The 21,994-nt window shown below is 41.0% G+C and overlaps 1 protein-coding gene across 1 annotated transcript in view; it reads right to left on the bottom strand.

The window, feature by feature from the left end:
- LOC128778169 (probable cation-transporting ATPase 13A4) overlaps window positions 1–21,994 on the bottom strand; it is a 71,393-nt gene that overhangs the window by 19,532 nt on the left and 29,867 nt on the right. The window contains exons 12-19 of the mRNA XM_053906507.1: window positions 17,019–17,143; window positions 12,339–12,499; window positions 11,389–11,511; window positions 10,101–10,180; window positions 8,592–8,634; window positions 8,093–8,202; window positions 5,643–5,739; window positions 4,057–4,129 (exon numbers count right to left, since the gene is read on the bottom strand). Of these exons, the coding sequence (XP_053762482.1) occupies window positions 4,057–4,129; window positions 5,643–5,739; window positions 8,093–8,202; window positions 8,592–8,634; window positions 10,101–10,180; window positions 11,389–11,511; window positions 12,339–12,499; window positions 17,019–17,143 (812 nt within the window). The remainder of the gene's footprint in view (window positions 1–4,056; window positions 4,130–5,642; window positions 5,740–8,092; window positions 8,203–8,591; window positions 8,635–10,100; window positions 10,181–11,388; window positions 11,512–12,338; window positions 12,500–17,018; window positions 17,144–21,994) is intronic.

Below are 21,994 nucleotides of genomic sequence, written 5' to 3'. Positions count from 1 at the left end.
AAAGCTTATGCAGGTAATTGAAGAAGATATAAAGAAATGGAAAGACATTCCCTGCTCATGGATTGGAAGAATAAATATTGTCAAAATGTCAATACTACCCAAAGCTATCTACACATTCAATGCAATCCCAATCAAAATTGCACCAGCAATCTTCTCGAAACTAGAACAAGCAATCCTAAAATTCATATGGAACCACAAAAGGCCCCGAATAGCCAAAGTAATTTTGAAGAAGAAGACCAAAGCAGGAGGCATCACAATCCCAGACTTTAACCTCTACTACAAAGCTGTCATCATCAAGACAGCATGGTATTGGCATAAAAACAGACACATAGACCAATGGAATAGAATAGAAACCCCAGAACTAGACCCACAAACGTATGGCCAACTCATCTTTGACAAAGCAGGAAAGAACATCCAATGGAAAAAAGACAGTCTCTTTAACAAATGGTGCTGGGAGAACTGGACAGCAACATGCAGAAGGTTGAAACTAGACCACTTTCTCACACCATTCACAAAAATAAACTCAAAATGGATAAAGGACCTGAATGTGAGACAGGAAACCATCAAAACCTTAGAGGAGAAAGCAGGAAAAGACCTCTCTGACCTCAGCCGTAGCAATCTCTTACTCGGCACATCCCCAAAGGCAAGGGAATTAAAAGCAAAAGTGAATTACTGGCACCTTATGAAGATAAAAAGCTTCTGCACAGCAAAGGAAACAACCAACAAAACTAAAAGGCAACCAACGGAATGGGAAAAGATATTTGCAAATGACACATCGGACAAAGGGCTAGTATCCAAAATCTATAAAGAGCTCATCAAACTCCACACCCGAAAAACAAATAACCCAGTGAAGAAATGGGCAGAAAACATGAATAGACACTTCTCTAAAGAAGACATCCGGATGGCCAACAGGCACATGAAAAGATGTTCAACGTCGCTCCTTATCAGGGAAAAACAAATCAAAACCACACTCAGATACCACCTCACGCCAGAGTGGCCAAAATGAAGAAATCAGGAGACTATAGATGCTGGAGAGGATGTGGAGAAACAGGAACCCTCTTGCACTGTTGGTGGGAATGCAAATTGGTGCAGCCGCTCTGGAAAGCAGTGTGGAGGTTCCTCAGAAAATTAAAAATAGACCTACCCTATGACCCAGCAATAGCACTGTTAGGAATTTATCCAAGGGATACAGGAGTACTGATGCATAGGGGCACCTGTACCCCAATGTTTATAGCGGCACTCTCAACAATAGCCAAATTATGGAAAGAGCCTAAATGTCCATCAACTGATGAATGGATAAAGAAATTGTGGTTTATATACACAATGGAATACTACGTGGCAATGAGAAAAAATGAAATATGGCCTTTTGTAGCAACGTGGATGGAACTGGAGAGTGTGATGCTAAGTGAAATAAGCCATACAGAGAAAGACAGATACCATATGGTTTCACTCTTATGTGGATCCTGAGAAACTTAACAGAAACCCATGGGGGAGGGGAAGGGAAAAAAAAAAAAAACAGGTTAGAGTGGGAGAGAGCCAAAGCATTAGAGACTGTTAAAAACTGAGAACAAACTGAGGGTTGATGGGGGGGGGATGGAGGGCAGGGTGGGTGATGGGTATTGAGGAGGGCACCTTTTGGGATGAGCACTGGGTGTTGTATGGAAACCAATTTGACAATAAAAAAAAAAAAACAACAACAACAACAAAAAAAAACAATATTATTTGGAACTTAAAGGATATAATTTAAACAAAATTTAAATATTTGAACTTAAAATCCAGTCATAAAAGACATTTGATTTCATTGTTCTTTGTTACTCTTTGTAATAGCAAAATATTAGAGACAACCAAAATATCCATCAGTAGGACAGTAGTTAAAAAATATGGTGTTTTCATATACTGATATGATGCAGCTATTTAAAATAATTAGGTAAATCTGTACATCTGTTATAAAAAGATCTCCAAGATAAACTTTTCAACAGTGTGCATAGCATACTATCCTGCGTATAAAAATAAAACTTTGTGTTTGTATGTGCAAAAAATAAATAAATAAATAAATAAATAAATAAAACTCATTTATCTGGAACATTTTGTATGAATTCTTGAATAAACCTTGGGAACTAAAAAAAAAAAAAAAAAAGCACAATTGTGTGATAGAGAAAAATTGGCTTGGTGACTACTTAAAGTGAACTTCCTGAGGTGGTGACATTTGAGCTAAGATCTGAATAAGAAAAAACCAAAGCCATATAAAGATGGAAAGGGAGAGTGTTTTAGGCAAAGCAAAGAGCAAAAACAAAGGTACTGTGGTGATCACAAGCTTGACAACGCTCAAGTGACAAGAAGACCCTGGTGCCTGGGATAAGAATGTAACAATGTGGTTGTAAGTGAAGCAGAAGCAGGCAGGGGCTAGAGCATTTTAAGCAAGTAGGTGGCAATAAAATTTACTTTTCAAAATTAACACTCTTACTGCTCTTTGAAAGGTAAATGGGGAGGAGGGGAAGCAAGATGAGTTGTGAGGCTGTTGTGGGAATCCGCAAGGGAGGTGACACGGCTCTGTGTCAGGGGGTACAGAGCTTCGGAAAGCAGAGCCAACAGGAGCTCCATCCAAAGGGATGTGAAGGATAAAGAAAAGAGAAACCAAGGATGGCTCCAGGTCTTTGAACAACCAGGTTGTTTTACCAGAATGCAAGGAAAGGGAATTTTTTTCCCTTTCACTGATGTGTTCTAAGTGCCTATTATGGTAAGTAGTACAAATTAGGCACTCAATAAGTAGCTAATAATTTTGTTGAATACCAGATCTGGTAGAAGATAAGAAAATATATTTATATGCTGATCCAGCAGACCAGAGAAAAGTTGATGACTGTGAAGAAGGAGATTATAACAGAAACAAAATCCCCAAGAAGGTAGGAAGAGGTAGGATTAAACGTATAAGTGGAGCTGTTGGCATTTATATGTAACAGAGAGGAAAGCAGAGAATATGGTGGATGGTGGGGAGTGGATGGGTTGGGGTGAAAGCCTACAGCAGGGAAATTGGGAAGACAATTCATGTTAATCAAGAGGTGGAAATGGGAGTGGCCTAATGGCAAGATTATCTTTAATCTTCATTCAAAATCCCCAAAGGCTAGGATTTAAAGATCTAAAACAGGGGCACTGGGATGACTCAGTCGATTAAGTGTCCAACTCTAGATTTCAACTCAGGTCATGATCTCACAGTTCATGAGATTGAGCCCTGTCAGCATTGACAGCATGGAGCCTGCTTGGGATCCTCTCTGTCCCTCTCTGTTCCTTCCCTACTTGCTCTCTCTCTCTCTCTCAAAGCAAATAAATAAACTAAAAAAAAAAAAAAAAAAAAAAAGATCTAAAGCATAAAAGCTATCCAGCCTCTATAAACTGGGCATATATTAACTATAATTACACCTGAAAGCATACTGAAGACAGCATTCCTGATTTTCAAAGTGCACTTGAGAAACTGAACAAGAAGACCATGGGAGAAGGGAAGGGGGAAACGATAGTTACAAACAGAGAGGAAGGGAGGCAAACCACAAGAGACTCTTAAATACAGAGAACAAACTGAGGGTAGTGGGGGGAAGGAGTGGTGGACAGAGGGGAAAATGGGTGATGGGCATTGAGGAGGGTACTTGCTAGGATGAGCACTGGGTGTTGTATGTAAGCAATGAACCACAGGAATCTACCCCAAAACCAAGAGCACATTGCACACACTGTATGTTAGCCAAATTGACAATAAATTATATTTAAAAAAAATGAAAAGCAATAAATTATCCCAAAATATAAACAAACAATCAAATAAATAGATAAATAAGTTTAATGACCATTATGGAAGCCCCGTATTTTGTGGAAAACAGAAAAATAACTAGCCAGCTTTTCCATGGCTAATACTTTTATTTCAATCCAAGACTCACAAATGGGGCTCTTATTTCCTTTTTCCCTCTCTGAATGGACCTTTGGGCGTAAGTCCCATATCCCTGAGGCTGCAACTGGTGTCCCTCCTAGTGGACCAGCCCTTCTGGAAGAGCCAAGAAAGTTTCAAAAATGTCTTACTTGTTACACCAATAAGAGTTGTGATGGCCAGATCCTGGAACAGAAACTGGTAATTTGAAAGGCTGTTTGTCTCCTGAAAAGAAAAAGGAAAGCAGGTCAAAAATGTTGTGACCCTCTGGATGAAGTCTGACATCAGTTGCATTCATTTTTGTTCCTGCAACATGGGATTTTACAAGAAGAAGGTGTGGCCAGGGTCCTGTTTGTGTTGGTAGAAGTACCAAAGATAAGGCTGTGAAACCCCCTCCAACCAGGAGGCCACCTTTGTGTGCTTTCTAGGCTGGGTCCTTTGTACATCAACATCCTCCTGTTGAGGGAGATGTCTTACTCTACTAGATCCATCTCTGATCTCTTTTCTACCTGCTAGCAGAAAGTCAGGGTTTGGTCTGGAACAACAGGACAGTGAGTTCCCAGTAGTAACAAGAGACAAATGTGTGGTGATCTTACCCAAATTTTACCAGTGGAAAAAGAATAATTGAACCCACTATTTGCAGTCTTGGGTGTTATTAGCAAGTCCTGATAAGGCATCCTTGATATTCTTGGGGAAAAAAAGGTTAAGATCTTACTGATTTCAAGTAACTTGCTTCCTTGCCCCCCTTTTAGTGGAAAGGAGATCAAGATGACCCAAGTTCAACTCTAGTTTGTAGCATGAGTTGTTGGGATTCCAAAATAGGACCAAATTTCTGTGCACAGCCTCTCCTTCTCCATCTCATTCATTGTGAGCGGGAAAAGACATAAGCAATCTGAAAATAACAAAACTGAAACCTTCAGCCCAGAAGCAAGAGGGCAGGACATAGAGATGAATCTAACGAATCATCAGTAGGCTGCTTATACTCGCTCATGAGAGTCGATTGCAAAGTTTTCAGGGATTATTTTTTTGAACTGGCTGTTAAACACAGCCATTATAGAACCTGAAATTATACAAATCTACCATTAAATACATTATGCTAAAACAAAGCTAATAAATACCCCCAATCCAGCACTTCCTAATCCTTTTCCTACATTGTGCTGTTATCTATGTTCTTTAAGATATTTACAAGTCTTCTAACTCTGGGGTGCAAGTACTACATAATGACATGCCATGTGCACATCTCTTCCCAACTCCATGCTCAGTGACGTCAGGCAGGCAGCTCGAAACCAGCCATGGTGGGCATATTTACACCACGGAAATCAGCAAACATGAATAACCAGGGCTTGCTGTCCCAGGGAGAGCGGCTCTGAAACATTTACCAGCTCCCCAGTCCTAGATCATCTCGCTACTGAATGGTACGCTCGGGTAGAGTCACACTGGAACAGAGAAGATGGAGACCTCGTCCAAGCAGCCAGAAGCAACCGCGAGAAAGTGCTATGCCTTGATCTTCAGCTACTACTACACACAAAATGTCTCTGTCAGAGAGTCAGAGAATTGACACCTTCAGCTTCTCCTGTGTGCATCTATTTCTGATTTACTTTCACCATAAAGGTAGTTTCAGAGGGGCCCTTGGTCCTCCAAGCTCCCCCACGTGCACTCTTCCTCAAGAGGCATGCAGGTTGGGAGGATGCAACTCCTTGTTTCAGTTCTAACCAGGAGCTCGGGTCACCAGTCATACCCAGTAGAGCAGCAGAACACCAACATACTGGATCATGCTGTACAGAGCCATGTACTTGAACATGCAAAATGAGGTAACGAGAGCGGCACGTCCTTCCCTGTGTAAGCAAAGAAAGGACAGAGTAAGGAGATGGAAAGAAAGGTCAGTGCCTCTGCTGTTCAGCTGAGCTTAGGAGAAACACTCCAAAGCCTGATTATTCAACAGTTTGTCTGACAGACTGGATAGCCTCGAGCCAGAGCGAGCTGCCTGTCAGTATGCTAAACGACTAGACTTTCAGGAAAGACCAATTCCCGGCCCAGCCCCCCAGCCTTGGTCCAGTTCGAGAGCCCAGAGTGCATGGTAGCCTCGTGCTCTCTTTGGGCATCATGTCAGAGCGGAGTCAGAGGACCTGGGGATGCGTCCTAGAGCTCGTACCTACTCACAAGTGTAATTTGGAAGGTCATTTCCTTCTGTCAGTCACAGTTTCTTCATCTGTAAACTAAGGAATTTAAATAAGATTGCAGGCTTGGGGGCTATTTTCATGAAGGTGTTTCATTTCATTCAAATCATTTGGCCATCCCCGCTTTTTCTAAAACTGCACTGAAACAGTGTCTATGCTCAAATACATCATATATCGAATTTAAATAGACTGAAAACAACGAACGTGTTTGTTTCCGTTACTGTTGGTGGACTTTGAGTAAATGGTATATATTTAAAGCATAAAATAGATTATTTATGAGATGCCACTTTTATCACTTTCATTGGAAAGAAACGAGTTTAAATTTGCTTCTGGTCATAATGTTTTCCTGGGATTCCAAAGCCTGATTTCAGAGTGGGCTTTTCCCTGTACTGGGGCTCAGCTGCTGTCATTTGCTCTACCAGAAGGTAGTTTCTCGTCATCTCTCACCTCCTTAGAAAGGGTTTTCGCATGCCACACACCTGCAGCAGCCAATTCCACCCCCCCCAGCCGCCTTCTTACTTTTCCCATTACCCTGATTTATCTGTGTATGTGTTTATTGCCTGACTTCTCCACCAGAATAAAGCTTTATGAGGTCAAGGAATGTGTGATTTACTTGCTTCTGGGTCTCCAGGGTCTCCACCAGTTCCTGGCACTAAGTGCCTGCTCTATAAATATTTGTCAAATACACACATAAATTTTTAAAAATTTGGGAGGAGCCAGCAAAATCATCATTTTAATATGGTGGGAATAGTATGACATTTGTAGAGAAAACATTTAAATACCATCAGTTCTAACATAATTTCTAATCCTATATGGCTGTGTGAGCTTGGGAACCTCAGTTAAGTTCTCTAAACCTCCATTTCTTTATTTGTAAAAGGAAATAGTGACCACTCCGACATCTCCAGGCTGTTTGGAAGTATAAGATAATGGGTATTAAAGCACTTCACAAGCTGTAAATACATGCTAGTTATAATCACCCAAAGCAGCCACAGTGCTAACCATTTCTATCATCCCAATAAAATACAGCAGAAGTACATCTTCTGGGAGGTACAGATAAAGCACCAAGGGAGATTTTAGTAGAAGCAGCAAAGATGAGTTAATATTTTGAAAACTGGGGATGGGAAGGATATTCCAAAGAAGCATAAAGAGGCAAGAGGAAAAGAGGGCAATCGGGGAAAGGAAAGTTTGTCTCTACCCCCCATTATAAAGCACCTATGGAGATATATGTAAAAATAACAATAATAAGATCAACACTTTCAAAGCAGTTACAAGTTCCAGATTCCAGGGGTGCCTGGGTGACTCAGTGGGTTAAGCATCTGACTCTTGATTTAAGCTCAGGTCATGATCTCACAGTTTGTGAGTTCAAGCCATGAGTCAGGCTCCGTTTTGCTCATGGAGGCTGCTTGGGATTCTCTCTCTCCCCCTCTCTCTGCCCCTCTCCTACTTCTGCCCCCTCCCCTGCTCATGCTCTCTCTCTCTCTCTCTCTCTCTCTCAAAATAAATAAACAAACTTTAAAATTAAAAAAAAAGTTCCAGATTCCAATTTTCTAAAGATAACCTATTGAGTGGTTTTCATTATGCCACTACTCTCCCACAGTTATTATTTTTTTTTAATTTTTTTTACATTTATTTATTTTTGGTAGACAGAGAGAGACAGAACACAAGTGAGAGAGGGGCAGAGAGAGAGGGAGACACAGAATGCGAAGCAGGCTCCAGGTTCTGAGCTGTCAGCCCAGAGCCCGATGCGGGGCTCGAACTCATAGATCGCGAGATCATGACCTGAGCCCAAGTCAGACGCCCAACTGACTGAGCCACCCAGGCGCCCCTCCCACAGTTATTTTTAACTGCTGGTAAGTCCACTCAGGAGTAGAATGGCTGACTGCATTGTCCTGCAAAGCACCCACCCCACCCAGGGACACAAAATTTCCGTTGTTTCCCTGGCCGAACAATGGGATCTGAACTTAAAAGTCAAGAGAGATTAAAACAGTGCTGGTGGAAAGCATCTACTTACTTGATAAGGTGAGGTACACACTCAATGTTTGGAGTTTTAGAAGTGAAAGGTGAGGCCACAGATGCCTCCTGTTCTGATAAAGAGATGCCCACGTGAGCCATTTTCAAAGCCTGAAAGCAAAGAGTCAGCTTACTCTGCTTGCACACTCACAGATGTCTCCCCTGAGGCCACACGGGAAAAGCTTGTCAAGCTAGCTACAGGATGGCCCGTGGACCCAAGCACGAGCCAGGAGGGGACCAGAATTTGTTCTGCCTATTGCATAACAAAGAGACGACACTGGGACATCTGGCCAAAGAAGTCAGTATACTGATCACTGAGTCATTGGGCGGCCTTGGTCAAAACCCTCCCAAACCCTCCACGTCAGTTCTTCCATCAAGAAGAATGGAGATAAGTGTATCCCAGGGATATTATGTCTAAAGGACTCCAGGCAAGTGCAATTAAGTGTAAGTCCTGGTGTGTCCTGGTGTGATTATGGCCCCACACACCGGCAGCTACTTACCCCGCAGTCATTGGCTCCATCACCGCACATACCTACAAAGTAACTAAAAGGGAGCCATGTCAATTGTAGGGGAAATCAAAGCAATTTTAACTGCTCATTTCTCTAATTAAAAAAAATAATAAAATGAACTTCGTTACTTAGGGGACACTCTGATTCTTTATTTTAAGGGAGTTTTCTGAAGGGTCCAGTTTGACTAAAAGTAAAGTGTGACTCTACAGCTCCCCGATGGATTAGGAAACCCCGCACACCATCCTGACTCCAAGCATTTCAGGGAGACTCTGTACTTCACTGCTTAGAAAGCAGCTTTGTTGGCTGTAAAATGGGACGTTCACAATTATATGACATAACACCATGGCACAGTGGAGAGGGCACCAGATTTGAAGCCAGATCTAGATCTTTGACCTGATCACTTGACCATTTTGGCCATTATTTTTCTCTCCTACAAAGTGTTATGAGTATTCAGTGAGATGCTGTAGGGAAAAGTGTCTTCTGATTTCTAAAACAATAAACGAAAATTACTTGGTGCTGTAAATAGTAACAGGGCAGGAAATTTGCCATTTTAGCAGTCACTCAACTAACAAATGCCCAGACTTTGAAGAAAGAAAATATATTCCTGCGTCAGGATCGCTCTTTGAGGGTGAGTGCATCCTGCTGGCTTTAATTCTTGACAAAGATTATGGATAGTGTGCTTTTTAAGGTAGGAGTGCTCTGACAGTATTTATAGGATTTGCTGTACTTGCCTTCCACACTGTCCTATGAAGGCAACTAGTTTACTATCTAGGTTTTCAACCAAGTTAAGAAGACAGGACTTTCTGAATCAAGAAGCTTGCCTAGTGACTAAATCAGGGGGGATGAAGTGGGAGTGAAAAAGATTAGGAGTCATGTCTATATGGTCCAGCACCAGAAATGAAGAAAACTTACAGGACTCCATGGGTTCTGTTAACAGGAAATAAAGGGTCTCAAATGATGGGCACGTTATTTGAACTGCCTATTCTCTAATGCAGATCCTTTGTGTTAAAAGAGAAGTATTATTCTGATTCAGGACAGAGAAGATACTTTGCCATATAAATATTTCAGTATTTTTAAGGTTATGTGAATCCCTTGCCATACGAATCTCCTTATGTCACAGCTGTGATGATAATGTATAATGTCTAAATTGTCATTGTACCTTCAGGAGCTGAACTCAAACTATCCTTCCAGGTTCATTTCTCACCACACACTTTCACGTCCCATATGTTCTAGTCCAGTGGTTCTCAACTCTGGGTGCAAAATTGACCCATTTGAGGAGCGTTGAAAAAACACTGATGTCCAAGCCCCACATGAACAACTGAATTAGAATATCTGGACAGTGGGGTCCTGGGACTGTTATTTTTTCAAAGCTCCCAGGGTGACTGTCATAGGCAGTTAGGTTCAGAACCACTGCCTTAGGGGACTTCTTGTACCTCTTACACTCTCCCTGACTGTCATGCTCCAGGCACTTCATACCACCTGAATTGGTAAAGAACCTACTCCAGTTTCTGAAATTCTTCCACCAGACTGGATTTCTGCCCAGGAGACATTCTTGCAAAGATTGTTCCATTTATCAGTATCTGTAAGGAACCCAAGAGAAACTTTATATCACGTCAGTTGGTCATACATGAGATAATTGATAATACTTAGAAGGCTGACTGGAAAATAACATCCATGAATGGCAAAACACAATTTGTTTCCAAGAAGTCTTTTTTATTTTTTATTATTTTTAAGACATTGAGACCTTGGTCATCAAGTAAGCGACCAAGGAGACCAAAAATCAGTCAAGATGACTGCTTAATAAAAATATTGGATGAAAATGATGACCTTCAGATATTTAGCTGAACTGCCATCAAGAAAGTGGTCAAAAATTCCTGAGCTTAATGGAATCTTGAACCAGTAGAGTATGAGAAATTGCAAGATATCGAGAGGTCAGCATCCTAGGGAAAGGAAAGGAGGCAACAGCTTCTCAGAAAATTGTTCAGAACGAGCAGGAAAAACAGCCTCATGATGAAATAGTGACAATTAGTGGTCTTTGATTTAACCATGCCATCTGGGCTTGACCAATTGTGGAGCTCAGCTGATATCCCAAGTCTAATTTTGGCTATGGAACATTGGTGGTTTGGAGATATAATAAATGTATACCAGCTCCATCCACCTGAGCTTTATTCTACAGAGTCTGAATTCTTCTGTTAGATCTCTGTGCTCCTTGCTGTTCTTGAAAGTAACTCAGCTTAGTCTTTAATCTTTTTGTCTTAAACAGTGCCTAAGATGATAAGCAATTGAATACAAATAATTTATCTTTGGATTACACTAGACACAATCTTTCTCTAGTTTGTCCACCTGTTATGTATATAACTTACCTGCCCCTGCTATGGGTTTATTCTTCATCAGAAAATTGTTATCTTTGACCCTTTCTTGTGTAGACTCTCTATCAAAAACCTAACAGAATTCCTTTCTTGGGCTGCTTTCCTCTATAATTGATGGATTTCCCCTTCACCGTTAGACCCCTCACCATGGCAGTATGAAGACAGCCACCCAAAAGCAATCCTTATGACTTGAGAAGCTCCTAATACTTTATTTCTCTAGATGGTGAGAAATGGGCTAATCAAATTTACTAATTTTAAACCTATCTAGAAATGAGACAACAAAATGTTTTTGCCCCTTTATGACACATTCAATAGGTATTTCTTACCTACTTAAAAGTTTGAAATTACTTAAGAACATGCTCTGTAAGTGACTTCATTGGCATCTTTACTGGGAGACTGATAACCCTCTTAGAACTTACCTTTGGGAGTAGGCTACTGAAATGTTGACTTATAACCTGAAAGGATTTTCCACTTAAGGCAAAATGGTAACTTCCCTCTCTGCCATGATCAGAGACTTCTTCCTTGATATTAATGTAATTATCCTGCAAAAGCAAAACACAAGTTATTTTAGACACTTGATAGAGTGGTAAAGGACCACAAGTATATCAGAGAGAGGCAGTGACGACTGGCCTCTCTCTTTAAGAGAGACTGGGGGTCTCTCTTTAAGAGTCACACTCCAGCACCAATTCCTCAGAGAAACACTTTGTCTTTGCTGGATCAATCTTTGCACATCACAGCCTCTAGTGAATAGGAGAATAACACTCATGTCCTGTTCTCATCCTGATTTGATCTTGGTGAGTCCCAGAGAAGAGCACATTTCACAAAATTCAAGCGTAAAATACAAAGCACTACAGCTTAACAAATCTCTCCCTGAAGTGAGAAATTACCATTTTTTTTTTCTTACAGAATTAATATTGTTCCACAAGGACACAATAGAGATAGGATACTGAATGATTGGGAATACATGGATAAAACTTTCTTTTCCCAGCCCAAAGACATAGTCTAATTTTCCAATGTGCACAGCAGTTTCTCTCCCAGGGACTAAATCTCCTTAGGACCCAGTGGGATGGTTAGCAAGCAAAAGGAGGATGAGAAATTAGATTCACAGTCCCCCTTACTACATTTTTTCTCCTATAGGGCCAACATTATTACACTTAAAATAATGGATCCTTTCCAGGACCCACAACGACACTATACATTAAAGCTCAGTAGGAACAGTATGAGAAATGGATGAGTTCTTCGAACTGCATAGGTGTTAGACATTTGGGGAAATTTGTTGACCCTAGGTCACCTCTACATCTCTGCCAGTCAAAGTTGCTCAGAAGTCAACACTATGAGCCAAGTTAGAGAAGTCTGTTTTTAGGTGTACCTGATTGCTGTGTGCAATGGACTTCTCTTCTACTAATTTCCAAGATATAGATGCTGATGAGGACCCAGTGATTTCATTCGCTTCAATCAGAATGACTTGTTGGCTTTCAGAAACCATTCCAGACTTTCTGGCCACTGTTATTGCGGTCTGAAGATTGTCACCTATAAGAAAGGAAGGGTATAGCAAGGTGAGGTTGAAAAGATAGAACCAATTCATGCAGGGCCTGGAAAACTAGGGTAAGGAGTCCAGAATTTATTTTAGGTGTGAAAAGAAATAATTTCTAAGTCTCTCTCATGCTGATTCTCCATGAATCCATGATCCCTTTCGTGATTCTTATTGCTTTTTATCTGGTTACTTCATAACCCACCAGTTTTTCCAGAGAGTGGAAAGAAAAAACAAAAAGGCAAAATTCAAATCTATTTCCATCATTTTTCAGCTTGGTAAACATTTACCAAAACCCTACTGATTTAATATAGTACCAGGTGTTTCCACTTTCAGCCAAATTGGAATAAGACCACTAAAATCTATCTCTCCCACTGATTACAATGGGAAACTATGGGAAAAATACAAAAAGCAACTATCTGAGGACTTTGAAAAGTAAACAAAAGCAGGTAGAATGTGGAAGGGAGTCAAATTTGGAGAAATAATCTACAAGGTGGTGATATTCTTGGTTTTATTTTTTTCTCTCACATGTGTGACCTGAGTGTGAACCCCAGTCCCAGTGCTGTGAAGGATGCTAAATACAACTCCAAAAGAAACTTAGTCTTTCTGACCAGAGAAACTAGAAAAAGAAAAAGCTTAAAGGCTGAAGAACTATGGGGCAGACCCTGGAAAGGAGACAGCTAGACAACCAGACTAACTTACTGGGTGAACTCAACCCAGAGCTGTGCATGTGCAGAATAAACCCAGGGAAGGAGAGTAGAAGCCTCAAGAATTGAACTATGATAGGAATCACCTCCCATGTCCTATAGTTTTGCTTGCTCAAACAAACAAAAATCACCCTCACCATTCTCCAGGGGATTTTAACAAGATCCGAAATCTCACACTATAATATTTTAAATGTTCAAGAAAGTCAACCTATAAAACACCTGGAAAATGTGGTCAATTCTCAAGAAAAGAAAAGACAATCAACCATTGCTTGTACCAGGATGACCCAGATGCTAGAATTTACCAATGTTCTTAAAGCAGCTGTTATAAGCTTCCTCCATGAGGTAAAGGTTACCACTCTTAAAATAAATGACAAGATAGAAGTTCTTAAGAGAAAAAAATATATATACTCTATAAATAACCAAATGACTGCTTTAGAATTGAACAATATAACTGAAATAAAAAATTCCCTGGATGCTCTCAAAAGCCAAATAGAGGTGACAGGAGAGGGAGGCAGTGAATTTGAAGATAGGTAAGTAGAAATTATACAATCTGAAAAACGGAGAGAAAATTAAAAAAACAAAAGAACAGAGACTGGAGAATGACAACAGTCATGTCATTAGAGTCCAGGAAGGAAAGGAGAAAGGAATCAAAACAGGAAAAAATATTTTGAAGAAATAAAGCAGGTAAGTTCCCAGATACGGTAAAAGATTTAAATTCATAGATTTAAGAAGCCCAGCGAATCCCAGTAAGATAAACTCAATGAGATCCATACCCAGAAACATTACAATCAAACTTCTAAAAACAAAGATAGAAAATACCTTAGAAACGGCAAGAGAAAATAATACATTATATATTAGGGAATGATTACTCAAATTATTACAGATTTGTCATCAAAAAACATGGAGGCAAAATGACAGTGAAATATCTTTGAAGTGCCGAAGAAAGAACTGTGAAGCTTTGAAAGTACCCTTCAGAAAGGAAAGAGAGATAAGACATTCTTAGAGGAAGGGAAACTAAGATAATTTGTTGCTAGCAGACATACTCGGAAATGCTAACAGTTCTTTAGGCTGAAAGGAAAGGACACCAGAGGGAAACTTCTAACATTAGGAATAAAAACATAGCAACAGAAATAATGAAGATCTGGGTAAATATAAAAGTCTATTTTTCTTCCATTTGTGTGTAACTCGTGCCTATTGAAAGTGAAAACCTTAACATGGCATGGTGGGGTTTTCATTGTCATATACGCGACAACCATAACATAAAGGAGAGAAGGCAAAGGACGTTCATGGTTGTAAGCCTTCTTGAAAGGGTAGGTACAGATGTGATTGCTAGAGCAACCACTGAACAATAAATAACATCTGACTGCCTATCCCTAACATGGCTTTCTTCAGGTCTCTACCAAAGTACGTATGAGGAAGCCCAGAAGAGCTAACGGTGGGCAGGAGTTTCTCTACCCTGAGGCCAGAGCCCTGAGAGCGAAGAAGTGTCCACAATGCCTCAGCAGGTCACCAATAGTTGGGCTGCTTTGCAGCACAGGACACTTTTGCCATCCACTACCTGAGAAGTTCCACGCCTGAGCCTCAGTCATCTGACAGAGAATATAACAACCTACTTTAGAAGTCTCAGAAGCTAGAGAGGAAAATATCAGGCAGAACAACCAGAACAACACATGACAGACAAAATAGAGCAGTTGTTGGAGATAGATAAAACCTGCAGTAACTCCGGGAGCCTTGCGGGGCTCAATCTGTTAAGCGTCCGACTTCATCTCAGGTCATGATCTCACCACGGTTTGTGGGTTCAAGCCCTACCTCAGGCTCTGTGCTGATAGCTCAGAGCCTGGAGCCTGCTTCAGATTCTGTGTTTCCCTCTCTCTCTGCCCCTCCCACGCCTGCTCGCACGCTCTCTTTCTCTCTCTTTCAAAAATTAAAGAAAAAAAACATTTCTACACATTAAAGAAAAAAAACTTTGCATTATCTCATTAAAAATAATAAGTGCACTTAAGAAAACTCAAATGTAGCCCTTCTCCTCTAACGCCCCCCCACCCTTAAAAAAGGTTTTCTAGAGCTATTCCCACCCCAAAACGTGATTTCAGATCTCAACAGTAAGAGGTAATTTGAAGGAGATAATGGTCATTTTTGGAACCTGAGTTTATGGTTTGGAAAAACTGGATGCAAAAAAAATCTTAAAACATGGAGGCAAATTATAAAAATGTGAGAATAACAAGAAAAAAGATAAGAGACTGAGAACATAAATCCAGAAAGCCTATCATGTGAATAACAGAAATTCCAGAAGGGAAAAAAGAAGAGACAGAGCAAAGGCCATAATTAAATGAACAATAGAAGAACTTTCCCTGACAGGAAGAAGATAGATTAAAAGTGTTTACTTTTAATTAGTTAATGAAATCAATGGGACAAAAAGACAAACATATAGACATATTCTGGCAGTATTTGTAAACTCCGAAGTTGAAGAAAAGGACAATATACAGAAGAGAATAAATTACCTACAGTGGACTGGCATTGGACTTGTAATAACACCTAGAGATCATTAAGGAAAAAACAGGACTATAACCCCCAAATCCTACACCCAGACAAGACGGCATTCACCTGTCAGAGCCAAGAAAGATACTCCAGGGTATGTAAGAAATTAGAGACCATAACATCCTTCTATCCTATCCAAGGACAAGCCTTGAGAAGAAAAATTTAACCCAGCAAGCAAAGAAACAGAACAGAAATTCCAATATGAGTGAAGAAGTGAAGAAGCGGGGTACAGAGTGATGCGTCCTTATTTCTACCTAAATCTCAATACTAAGGATAGATTATGGAAATGTGTAAAATAAGTGCTAAATAAAGATTTTTGAAACAGACGGGTCATGATGTAAGGGCAATTCTAAGTAGCAAATTAGCTCAGCAATACCTACAAGTTGGATTGAGGGACTAAAAAGGAAGAAGGTAAAAGGGACCCCTAAGTCTCTTGTATTGTGGGGGTAGAATGGGAGGTGGGAGGTACAGAGGAGAAAGTAGAAGTATCCTAGAGCTTCCCACAGTGAAGCTGGATTCAGGGGAAATGGGCTGGGGAATAAGGGCTCTGGTGGGGAAATAGTGTACCTTGGCGACACAACTATCAGAGTTCAATGCACCTGACTGGAAAGCAGGGAAAGAAAGGCACACACTTAAATTTGAACACATGAAGAAATGATCTATTCTCCACTAAGAAGCATTCATTAAGAAATTTCACACACTTTTCTTGCATGATCCTTTCTCACCACTCCCTTGATTTGGGGTTTGAGAGAAGCACAGGGGACAGTTTTTTGTTTTGTTTTTTTGTTTGTTTTGTTTTTGTTTTTGTTTTTGTTTTTGTTTTTGTTTTTACCACCAGAATAATAAATGGGCCTTCAGGGTAGTTTACACACCATGCTGACTAAGCATTTCTCTTCCTACTAACATTTAACAAAAATTGTCATCTGTGCCTGACCCACGTCTTCTTGTCAGTCAGGGGTTATTTCAAATGGCCTTTCTCAGAGAGGACACCACATATAAAGTAGCCAGTTAAGACATCACCCTGTTTTGTTTTATGTACCTCATAACTCTTATTGCCAGCTGCTTGTTTGATCAACTGATTGATTTCCTATCTCATCCCACCTGGATGGAAACTTGGTGAGAGCAGTAATTTTGCCTTTTCTGTTGCAGATCTCCAACACCTAGAATGGTGTCCCACCCACAGTAGGTAGTCAACAGTCTTTGTGAAATGAATGGATCTTGTCTATTTCCACATCAAATTCTTTCTGTTTCCATGTACAACTTTGTTATATACCTGTGATCATTACAGTCCTTATCCGGGCAGAGATGAGCTCTTCCAGAACTGGTTTTGTTTCTTCTTTCAACCGATTCTCCAAGATGAGCAATCCCAGAAATATCAGGTCTGCTTCTACTTTGTCCCTGGAAACATATATATAATTGAACAGAAATAACACAATATGGGGGCGCCCGGGTGGCTCAGTCAAACATCCGACTCTTGACTTTGGCTCAAGTCATTATCTCATGGTTCATGAGATTGAGCCCCACGTTGGGCTCCACACTGATGGCATGGAACCTGCTTGGGATTCTGTCTCTCCCTTTCTGTCACCCTCTCCTCTGCTGGTTCTCTCTTTCTCTCAAAATAAATAAATTTAAAAAAAAGAAATAGCACAATGTGGTCTTTCTTAGGGGAAGCAAAACCAAAGCAAAGGCAAATATGATCCTATCAGAAGTGGTTCCCATTCACCCACTTAAGCACCATTCCTTAAACACTGAATATGTGCCAGTAAATATGCAGAAAGAAGACAGGAAGGGACATGAAGGATACTGAGATATTTGCTCTGACTGAATCAATTGGAAGAGAGAGTATTTACTAAACAAAAGATTTGCTTTAACCTTCCTAGAGAATGAACTAAATGACCCCAAGTCTTCTTTCTGCTGTGGCTAGTCTGGTTTCCAACACCTCACCTGTTAGCAACCCCCAGAGAGGTATTCTAGAATGGAAACATGAAAAGTAAGTGAGACTCAAGAACAATAAAATAAAATGCTAGTCTCTCCTGAATCCAAGCCTATAAGCAATATTATTTTAGCCCCAGGAGTTCTCAGACTCAAAAAATAGCCCCTCTTTTATTTTTATTTATGTATTTATTTAGTTAGTTAGTTTATTTATTTTGAGAGAGACAGCACAAGTGGGGCGGTAGGGGGTGGGGGAGAGGAGAGAGAGAGGACCCCAGCAGGCTCCGTGCTGCCAATGCAGAGCCTGATGTAGGACTCAAACTCACGAACTTTGAGATCATGATCGGAGCCAAAACCAAGAGTCAGATGCTTAACCAACTGAGCCACCCAGGCATCCCAAAAGAGCCCCTATTTTAAAGCCAAGCTCCTCCCTCTCTTCCTCCCTCAGTGGAGAGCATTGTTCTTCTGCATATAGTATGAATGTTTCTGGAAAGAAGAGGGGCTTCTGAGGCTCCCGTCCACCTCAGTAAAATTTCCAAGACATTCCATAGGATTAAGTGCAGGGAAGTATATCTGGGGTTGGAGCTCCAAAAATTCTGCCATGATTCACTTATCTGAGACCCAGACACCTCTAGCAGACACAAGAGCAACATACCAGCATTGCCTAATTCTGTCTGAAATATGGGTGAAAGCAGCACCCAGCAGGACCCACCTTGCCCTACTTGCCACGGGCATCTCACAGCTGGGTCTCCTGTCAGCCAGCGGCATCAACTAGAGTTAGTCATGCTTCTAGGACCCTGCTAACACCTCCACCAGAGTGGTCAGAAGTGGGCACAGTTTGCGCTACTCGCTCCAGGCATTCCCCAGTCTTCTGAACCTGGCATTGAAATCTTTCCATAATCTGGTTCCAAACTATCTCTCCAGCTTTACCTATCACTAAATTCTTCACCTACCCTAACCTCCTGACAAGGTGGACCAGCCAACATGGCTATGTTCTGTACTCAACCATCTCTAAATATTTGCTCTGAACTGCCATGAGACATTCTTTCTTACTTTACGGAAAAGGTTGTAAGTTCACCATGATCTGCCATTGAAGAAACCCTGCCTGTTTTTATTCCGAGGCCCAATTCACAGGCCCGTCCCCATAAAAACCTTCCCATGGGGGTAAATATAATTGCTCCCTCAGGATCTTACCTCTAGCTCAGTGTAGCACACATTTTATTTGTTTATATACCTCTTGCCATTCTTTGTTATCTGATCTGTCTCAACAACCTGAGGGCAAGCCTGCCTAGTTCAGAGACAGGCTCAACAACATGTGCACGGCGCCCAACAGAGGAAGTGCTCAGCCAGGGTTCCCTTAGTCGAAATGCTTTGATGCCTGATGTGACCTTTTTTTTTCTTTGACAAGCAGCCGAGGAAAATGTATTTTCTCTTTCAGAAATTCTGCTGCCAGAAGAGTTTTTATGGAAAGCAAAGCCAGTCAGTCTGTCAAGTGAATGACCATTTACTGAATACCTAAATGAGGGCAAGGAACAGGGCTGAGGAGAAGGGGGAGAGAATGTACAGAAACTATAGTAGCCCCTAATTCTGGGGATTTCACATTTAACCAGGAGGAGAAGGGGGACTTGATTGCCTCGTTTGTATGGAAGGCTGGGAAAAGTACCAAGAGGTACAAATAATGGTCCTATGGAGTCAGATAGGAAGGTGTAATCATTTCTGGGTACAGTGATAGGAGAAACTTTCCTGGAACAGGGGATATTTGAGCTACTCTTTGAAGGATAACTTAGTTGATGACTGAATGAGGTCCTCCAAACTTTCTAGTGGCCCTCGTATCCAAACCTCAGGCTTTGGCTATTTTCAGAGATATGACATAAGCCAACCACAAGGCACCAGGTTGGGTCAAGGAAATGGCCACAGAGTCAGCCATCTGATGTAGTCTGCAGCCTATCCCGGCACTCATGTTTCTGGTTCCCCCGGCACATGGCCTTCATAGGGTTCCATGCACAGTAATCAGGATATTAACTAGTTCTTAACCCAGATCTGCCACTACCTTTGCTGTGTGACCATGGGCAAATCACTTTCTCTGTCTGCTGATCTACTTCTTCTTTTGTAAAAGAAGGTAGTAAAACTAATGCATCTCCAAGATCTCTTCTAGCCCTAACACTACATGATTCTTCTTTTCATGAGTTTCAATATAAATCAAGAAGTAGAGAAGAAGTGGTCTCTTGAGGGATCTGAAGCTCTGCAACCTGGAATAGTGAGCTACCTTTTCCTGCTTCCTGAACAGACAGTATATCTCCTCCTGACGCATCTAAAAATAATCAAGAATGGGGAATGTGATGCAAAGGGGATATTGTCATCCATGAGATTACATTTCCTGTCCTTGGAATCCAGGCTGTTTTTAAAGGTTGAAATATGCAAAAAGTGGGCTGAGAACCCTCAAAGAAATTATGGTATCAGGGTTGGAAGCACTCTGCGCGCGTGCATGCACACACACACACGCACACCCTAGAAAAAATTTTCTGCTCTAATTAGGGATTAGCAAAGCTTAGGTAAATTAACTAAGCTAGGAGTAGATGTATGGTGATGTGGTTTTAGCACAGGAGGGGCAAATTGACAACCTAAGATTAGATCCTATTGGATCCTATAAGGGTTTAGATCTTGCCAGACTTTGAAACGTTGGAATTTCAATGCTGTTAGCCCAGGCATGTACTCTCCTGTGTGCCACAGCCCTCACAATTCCCTATTGGTTATCCGTCTTCACCATTAGTGCTTTGTTATATGCACCAGCTCAAAAATCATGAGTTTGAAACTGGTAGATATGCAACTATTTATTATAATCATCAGAAATAGGGGCGCCTGGGTGGCGCAGTCGGTTAAGCGTCCGACTTCAGCCAGGTCACGATCTCGCGGTCCGTGAGTTCGAGCCCCGCGTCAGGCTCTGGGCTGATGGCTCGGAGCCTGGAGCCTGTTTCCGATTCTGTGTCTCCCTCTCTCTCTGCCCCTCCCCCGTTCATGCTCTGTCTCTCTCTGTCCCAAAAATAAATAAAAAACGTTGAAAAAAAAATATAATCATCAGAAATAGCAGAATAGCCAGAATCTTAATATATATCTGCCAATGGGTTCTCAAGAAACAAAGTTCCATTCCCAATTCTGCCACAACCTGACCCCAGGTTGGTTTGTTTGTTTCCTTCAAATGTGAGATCCAGTCTCAAAGTTCACACTCTTAGCTCTCTGACTTGAGTAACTTTAATGGCCCGAGTCAATTAAATTACAACAAATACCCAGAGTTGTAATAGCCCGAGTTTTAAGGATCAATCTAAGCGGGCCTCAGGACTCCAATACTCAGTAATCTTTGATGAGCCATTTCCCCCTCTGGACCCCACTATCCATTCACAAAGTGACAGAGTTGGACCCTGTTGGTGGTTTTCAGCAGGAGAGGCGCTGCCTCTAGAAGGCATTTTGGAAACCTTGTAGGCATCCAAGCAAGATTTCCTGCAATGACCAATGCACCATGAAGAATTCCCCTGCATCTCACATGCCTCTTGAATATTTTACAGGTCATCCATTCATGGACATTAAAAAATCATTTATACTTTCAGTACTGGGTTATACTGTTTATAATGTACTATTATTATACTATATGGTATCTGTGTTATTATAGCATATCTAATACTACGAATATTATATTAAACAAATATAAATTGTTATACTTCCCCCATGCTGTGTTTTACATATAAACACAAAGTATTTTTTAAACACTTTTGATATTCTATTGAATTTTTCAGAAATGTAACTGCCATGTAAAGTGAGAAGAGATTATACTGTTTGATTCAGTTTTACCAAGTGTTTGTAACCATTTCAGAGTCACCTCCCTGACAGCAAGCAAGACTGCTGGCAGTATTTGCAACTCCAATATGTAAATGCACCTGTATCAGTCTGCACAGTGATTCTGCACACAGGGGCAAGCAACATATCGCTTCATTTAGATTTAGTGGAGTCAGCTGAGCATTCACCGAAATATTACTTTTTGTCATGAATTGCATGTTTGCTTCTATGTTTACTATATAACAGGGCATGGTCTTTACTTCTATTTTTTTTAATTTTTATTTATTTATTTTTTTTACATTTTTATTTATTTTTGAGAGACAGAGAGAGACAGAGTATGAGTCGGGGAGGGCCAGAAAGAGAGGGAGACACAGAATCCGAAGCAGGCCCCAGGCTCCGAGCTGTCAGCACAGAGCCCGACGCGGGGCTTGAACCCACGAACCGTGAGATCATGACCTGAGCCGAAGTTGGACACCCAACCGAGCCACT

This window comes from Panthera pardus, unplaced genomic scaffold, assembly GCF_024362965.1.
Source record: "Panthera pardus isolate Hobbes unplaced genomic scaffold, ASM2436296v1 HiC_scaffold_189, whole genome shotgun sequence".
Lineage (NCBI taxonomy): Eukaryota > Metazoa > Chordata > Mammalia > Carnivora > Felidae > Panthera > Panthera pardus.
This window is presented reverse-complemented; position numbering and strand designations above follow the sequence as displayed.